Consider the following 7,448-nt stretch of genomic DNA (forward strand, 5'->3'; position numbering starts at 1 on the left):
TCCCATCCGTTCCTCCAAATCAATGGTTATTTGTATAGTTATTGTTGTATAGACTGGTGCGATACGTTGTGTCCGTTTGTGTCTCGTGTCTTCTGTGCAAAAGTCTGTTTTTTTATTTTTTTATTTTATTTTTTGTTTAGTTTTGAAGGGATTGGACAAACACATTCACACACAGCTCTCAGTCCTGCTTTTCACCCTTGGCTTCTGGTAGTAAACAGAAAGACATGACGGACAGATGATGTGTGTGTGTGTGTGTGTGAATGTGTGTATGGAGCTTGATGAGTCGCAAAAATAATACATTTAAAAAATTTTTTAAATTTGCATAGCACATTTCACAATTATAACATCCAATTCGTAAATTTAAAACACAATTTGTGAATTAACAAGTAAAAATCATAAATATTTCCTCAAATGAATTGGAAGTGGGCACTTATGAATTGTATTTTGAATTTCAAGAATTGTTTTGAATTTGCTAATCGGATTTTTGTATTTATGAATTGTGTTTTGAATTTACAATTTGTGTTTTGCATATTTACGAATTGTATTTTGTTTGTTTATGAATTGTGTTTTGCGCATTTACGAATTGTATTTTGAATTTACGAATTGTGTTTTGTTTGTTTATGAATTGTGTTTTGTGTATTTATGAATTGTATTTTGAATTTACGAATTGTGTTTATGTATTTATGAATTGTGTTTTGAATTTACAATTTGTGTTTTGCATATTTACGAATTGTATTTTGTTTGTTTATGAATTGTGTTTTGCGCATTTATAAATTGTATTTTGAATTTACGAATTGTGTTTTGTGTATTTATGAATTGTGTTTTGAATTTACGAATTGTGCTTTGTGTATTTATGAATTGTAATTTAAATATACAAATTGTGTTTTGAATTTACGAGTTGTGTTTTGGTTATTTATAAACTGGGTCTTGAATTTACGAATTGTGTTTTGTGTATTTATGAATTGTTTTGAATTTACTAAATGGATTTGCGTATTTATGAGTTGTGTTTTGAAGTTACGAATTTTGTTTTGTGTATTTATGAATTGTTTTGAATTTACCAAATAGATTTGCGTATTTATGAATTGTGTTTTGAAGTTACGACTTGTTTTTGCATATTTATGAATTGTGTTTTGAAGTTACGAATTGTGTTTTTGCGTATTTATGAATTGTGTTCAATATATGAATTGTGTTTTTGTGTATTAACGAATTGTGCTAAATTTACGAATTGGATTTGTGTATTTACGAATTGTGTTTTGATTTTACGAATTGTATTTGTGTATTTACAAATAGTTTTTTGCGTATTTATGAATTGTGTTGAATTTACAAATTGTGTTTTTGCATATTTATGAATTGTGTTTTAAATTTACAAATTGGATTTGTGTATTTATAAATCCTGTTTTGAAATTACAAATTGTGCTTTGCGTAAATATGAATGGTGTTTTGAATATTTATGAATTCTGTTTTGAATTTACGAATTGTGTTTTGTGTATTTATGAATGGTTTTGAATGTACGAAATGGATTTGTGTATTCACAAATTGTGTTTTTAATTTACAAAATTGATTTGTGTGTTTATTATAAATTTTGTAAATGTGAATTGTGTATGAATTTTGTTTTGATAAATGTATTATTTTTGAGACTGATCTGGCTCCATAGTGTGTGTGTTTGTGTCCTCTGGCGGGTGATCTGCTGGATTTAAGGCACCGCTGCATTACAGGACGGCCACAAAACCGACACTCTTTAGGACCGCAGGAGGAAGCAGGACGGGGCGGCTCTGATTCGTACTCTAGTGAGTCGTCTAGATAGGGAGCTCTGACTTAAAGAGACTTGAATCTCTGTAAATTAACGTTGTTTTTGGTGATTTCGACTTTATTTATTTATTGAAGCATTGAAATTGGATTTGAAAAAGTGACGTTTATTGACATTTGTAATAGTTTGAAGTGATCAATTGATATTAGTAAAATATTTTAAAATATTCAATGAACACAATGAAAAATATGCTGAAAATATTGATATTAGATAAACATTTCTTAAAAAATTGTGACTGTGTGTGTGTGTATCTGCGTATTCTTAGAAATCACACTGTGCTCTACAGCTTCCACTCGATATAATGAGTAATAATAATAATAATAATAATAATAATAATAATAATATGAATAATAATAGTAATAATATTAGTAATAATAATAATAATAATAGTAATAACATAATAAGATGGTATCAACATTTATATAATTATTATTATTATTATTATTATTATTAATATTATCATTATTATTATTATTATTATTATTATTATTATTATTATTATTATTATTATTATTATTATTATTATGTTTATTATTATTATTATTATTATTATGTTTATTATGTTTATTATTATTAGTATGTTTATTATTATTATTATTATTATTATATTTATCATTATTATTATTATTATTATCATTATTATTATTATGTTTATTATTATTATTATTATTATGTTTTTATTATTATTATGTTTATTATTATTATTATTATTATTATTATTATTATGTTTTTATTATTATTATTATGTTTATTATTATTATTATTATTATTATTTGTTTTTTTATTATTATTATGTTTATTATTATTATTATTATTATTTTTATTATTATTATTATGTTTTTTATTATTATTATTATTATTATTATTATTATTATGTTTATTATTATTATTATTATTATTATTATTATTATTATTATTATGTTTTTTATTATTATTATTATTATTATTATTATTATTATTATTATTATGTTTATTATTATTATTATTATTATTTTTATTATTATTATTATGTTTTTTATTATTATTATTATTATTATTATTATTATGTTTATTATTATTATTATTATTATTATTATTATTATTATTATTATTATTATGTTTATTATTATTATTATTATTATTATTATTATTATCATAAACGTTTATGATCACTGTTTTGCCCCTTCAGTAGGCAACTCACTAGTATTAGAATCAGAGCGAGAGTATTATTGTTTGTAAGTGTGTGTGTGCTTTACTGCAACAGCATCATCACTGAGTTTTCATGTCCACCGACTGTGTGTGTGTGTGTATCTATCTGCGCATGCTCAGACATCACACTGTGCTCTCCAGCATCCACTCGGTGCTGCTGAAGGTCACTCTGCGGCTGCAGGGCGGCGATGTGTCCGTGTTGATCTGGGAGCTGGACTTGTGTCTGCGGGTTCGAGCCCGCCGTGGGTAACTGTGGCTCTGGAATAAAGCATAGTCTCCGTCGAAGGAGAAGCGGTGCCGAGTCCGTGCCAGCTCACTGGGCAGAAGTGACATGTTGGCAAGCGGACCCTTCCGAGGGCCCTCGTTCGGGACAGAACCGATCAGACACAGGGACATGGTGGAGCCGGTCAGGCTGCTGTCCGTCTGCGTGTCGTCGGATGGAGGTCCAGCCAGACTGGCTCTCCTGGAGGACGGAGGTTTAGCGGAGCACAGCGCCGGCAGCTCCACCTTCAGCTCCTCCTGCGGATCCTCCATCTGAAACACACACACACACACACAAACATTAAAACTCAGCATACAGTGATGATCAACTCAGGCTCATTCTGAAAATGTAGTCCCGAGGACGTTTTTGGAGACCGCAAATTATGTAGCCGGAGGTACGTATGGCTGCATTTCGTTTTTTAAGCAAACGCTGCGGGGCGGTATGACGCCGTTCCTTTTAGTGCTTGCCGGCTGACCGCTTACCTTCGTGTGGAGGGCTTTCCCGCCGTAACCAGTTTGTCCGGTTAGCTCGTCCTGTGCGTCGGCGGACTCGAGACGCAAGAGAGCTGAACACGACGACAACGAGCGGGTTTGAGTCTGGGAAAGAGCGGTTCCAGAAATCAGGTAAGACTAAAACAGAATCCAAGAAATAAAGCGAAGAGGTTCATAACAGGGTGAGAATGTGCTAAAATCCGAAAACGTGGTAAAAATAAAAATCGGACGAGGGCTTTCTTTTTCCGGACGGCTTTTGTAAATCGTTGGTTGGGTTTAAGGCGGGCGGGTCAATCGGTACAATTGGTTGGGTTCGGGGAAGGAGGAGGGTGGGTCGGCCGGCCGATTGGCTGGTCGCCCAGTCAATCATTCAGCCAGTCGGACAGACAGACATTCGTTCGACAGCGGCCTCTGGTAGGTTCACGCGAGAACAGCGCGGGTGCGAACGACACTCATGGGAGACGTTCCGAGAAGCCAAAAAGGCGCACATAGCGGCCTCTCGCGGATTCGCGAAAACCAAAAACTGCCAAAACACATACCTCCCGGGACGTATTTCGTGGTCTCCAGAAACGTCCTCGGGGCTACGTTTTCAGAATGAGCCTGGGTTGATGATGATAGTATAAGGTGGATGAAAACTAACTAGACACTTAAAATTGATAGTAAATTATTATGTAGTATAGTAAACATTACGTATTTATATACAGTGGTCCCTCGCCATAACGCGGTCTCGCAGTTTTGCGGATTTTTATGTGCAATTTGACATGCTTTTTTTTTTCACAGCGCATTGTGTTCTGCATCCTGATTGGCTGTAGACCATTGTCAATCAATCTTCTCCATGCCGTGTCTCCTGTACAGTACAGAATGCATGCAGCTTGCCAGATTGACATAAATCTTTGATCGCCAGCAGTGTGACTCTGAAGTTTTCTTCCCAGCAAATCCCCATAATGTTGACGAAACGTTCTGCACCGTCAAAGGCACCCACGGTAGGAGGAAGATGCTAACCATCAGGGCTTAATTTGTACTGGAACACTCCAGATCCGGCACCTCTGAAATCTGATCTGGCACCTCACTTTACTGATTCCCCTCCTTAACCCCCTGTCCACTGTTCACTTTCACTTTCTTCCGCGACTCCTTAACCCTCGTCACTTTCGTCCGCGAAACCCCTCCGCCATCCAACCGATCCCCCGCTGCTCTTCACTTACGTCCGTGACACCTTTACATGCTCGGGTAACAAGCCGTATCAGTTACCCCAATCTGTTCCGGGACCTCGCAATTCACAAATCAAGCACTGCTAACCATCGCACAAAAAGTTGGACTTCTAGACATGCTAAAGGAAGGTAGAAGTTACGAGAGTACAAACATTGCTCTAGTTTTTTTTATCTGGCAGCACGTTGGCTCAGTGGTTTGTTCTGTGGGCTCACAGCAGGAAGGTCGCTGGTTTGAGTCCCGGCAGGACCAGTTGTCATTTCTGAGTTTGCATGTTCTCCCCGTGTTGGCGTGGGTTTCCTCCGGGTGCTCCGGTTTCCCCCACAGTCCAAACACATGCGCTATAGGGGAATTGATTAACCAATTTGGCCGCAGTGTATGAGTTTGTGTGTGAATGAGTGTGTATGGTTGTTTTGAAAGAGAAAATTGTGAAAATGTTAATGCCTGTCTGAAAAAAGTGTATAAAGTGTTTAGGGAGGGGTTTTACAGCCTTAAACATCTATAATAATTGTAAAAATGAAAGCTGACTGCGGATTTCATCTATTATTTTTAGAACGTAACTCCTATGATTAACGAGGGACCACTGCAAACATACATACAAATATACACACAAGTTATTGTATAACGATGGTTTGTTCTGTAGACTATCAAAATATATAGCTTAAAGAGGCTAATAATAATGACCTTAAAATGGATTTAAAAAATTAAAAACTGCTTTTATTCTAGCCGAAATAAAACAAATAAGACTTTCTCCAGAAGAAAAAATATTATCAGACATACTGTGAAAATTTCCTTGCTCTGTTAAACACAATTTGGGAAATATTAAACAAAGAAAAAAAATTCAAAGGCGGGCTAATAATTCTGACTTCAACTTTACATAGCCTAACCTATTTTTATACAAACTTATTTAAAATATATAATTAAATTAGTTTGAATATAATCTAATTAGTGAAATCATATTTATATTTTATATATAATAATCAGTAAAGGAATATAAATGAAATTAAATGTAAAGAAATTCTAAAATATATAGGATTTATTTACATTGATAAGAATCTAATTACCAGAAATGATAGATAGATAGATAGATAGATAGATAGATAGATAGATAGATAGATAGATAGATAGATAGATAGATAGATAGATAGATAGATAGATAGATAGATAGATAGATAGATAGATAGATAGATAGATAGATAGATAGATAGATAGATAGATCAGCATATAAGTACACCCTTCACAAATCTATCTTTTAAATTCATATTTCTAATAGGAAGCTCTACAATATATTTGTGTATATACATTGACTGCAATAGTCAACTTTATCAAACGAAATGAGTGTAGTTAACTCAATTTACTGAAAGTTCACTGTGCTCATTTTGAAAGGAGTTTTGAACTCAGTGTTGAAGGTAATGAGTTAATTAAAAACCTTATTACTTAAACTTAAATGGAGTAAGTTCACAGTACTCAGATTAGTTTTTAAACTCAAATGGTTTGTAGCAATCCGTTTCCGCAAACGGTTTGAGTTGCCTTAACTTATTGGGTTTTACAGTACTTCATTGGTTTGAGTTCTCTTTCTTAATATTGGGTTTTACTGTGCTCAAATTGCTCCATTTCTCAAATGGATTAAGTTCACAGTACTCAATAGGATTCATTTTTTAACTTAAATGATTTGTAGCAATCGGTTTCCTCAAATGGTTTGAGTTAGCTTAACTTTTTTGGCTTTACAGTGTTAGATTAGCCGAATCTGGAGCTTAACTAACAAAATAATTTACGATAACGGTCCAAAATCAGTACACCCAAATTTATGTTCTAGAAAAATATTAAATACACATTTAAAAAAAGAGGAAAAATCAAGAGAAACAAAAAAATGTAAAAAAAATTTGTTGAAATTTTGTAGGCAGGGTTTAGACCGTAAGTCCTCAATCAAATTTTTGACAAAAGGAGGTCCATATTTCCTTAACTATTTTCTATAAATGACTAAACATCTATAAAATTAAGTGTAATATTGCCAGAACCATCTTGAGGAGCACCAGGGCCTTGCAGTGTTTCCCGGCGGGCGACTCGGGTGGCTCTTCGCTCTGTTTGGTAGCTGTAGATCTGCTGCCGTTTGTCTGCGAGTGCACATGAACACTGGCATCTCCTCCAGCTTTAGCTTTAGCTTTAGCTGTGTCTCCTCCTCCTCCGCCGCCGCTGTAGGCTTTATAGCGGATCATGAGGATGATGATGAAGACCAGCACGGAGGCCACAATGATGCCACCGATGATGATGATCATGGTTCCTCCCAGAAACTGGCTGGGTACGAAGCGGCACTGGTTAGTCTCTGGCAGAGTGTGGAAGTGAACGCAGCCCACCACACGCGTCGCCGTCAGGGACGTGATGCCGTCGTCGTACACCGCTAACACACACAGCTCGTACTCACGGCCCGCAGCCAGATCATTGATCCTGAACGTCTTACTGGCTGACGGAATCATCCTGGAGAAAAAAAACACAA

The 7,448-nt window shown here is 34.7% G+C and overlaps 1 protein-coding gene across 1 annotated transcript in view; it reads right to left on the reverse strand.

Moving 5' to 3' along the window:
• Positions 1 to 2,961: 2,961 nt before the first annotated feature.
• The window catches only part of lrfn1 (leucine rich repeat and fibronectin type III domain containing 1), a 371,292-nt gene continuing 366,805 nt past the window's right edge, over positions 2,962 to 7,448 (reverse strand). Inside the window, exons 8-9 of the mRNA XM_056473176.1 lie at positions 6,973 to 7,429; positions 2,962 to 3,529 (exon numbers count right to left, since the gene is read on the reverse strand). Coding sequence (XP_056329151.1) covers positions 3,119 to 3,529; positions 6,973 to 7,429 — 868 coding nt within the window. The 3' untranslated portion in view covers positions 2,962 to 3,118. The remainder of the gene's footprint in view (positions 3,530 to 6,972; positions 7,430 to 7,448) is intronic.

This window comes from Danio aesculapii, chromosome 15, assembly GCF_903798145.1.
Source record: "Danio aesculapii chromosome 15, fDanAes4.1, whole genome shotgun sequence".
Classification (NCBI taxonomy): domain Eukaryota; kingdom Metazoa; phylum Chordata; class Actinopteri; order Cypriniformes; family Danionidae; genus Danio; species Danio aesculapii.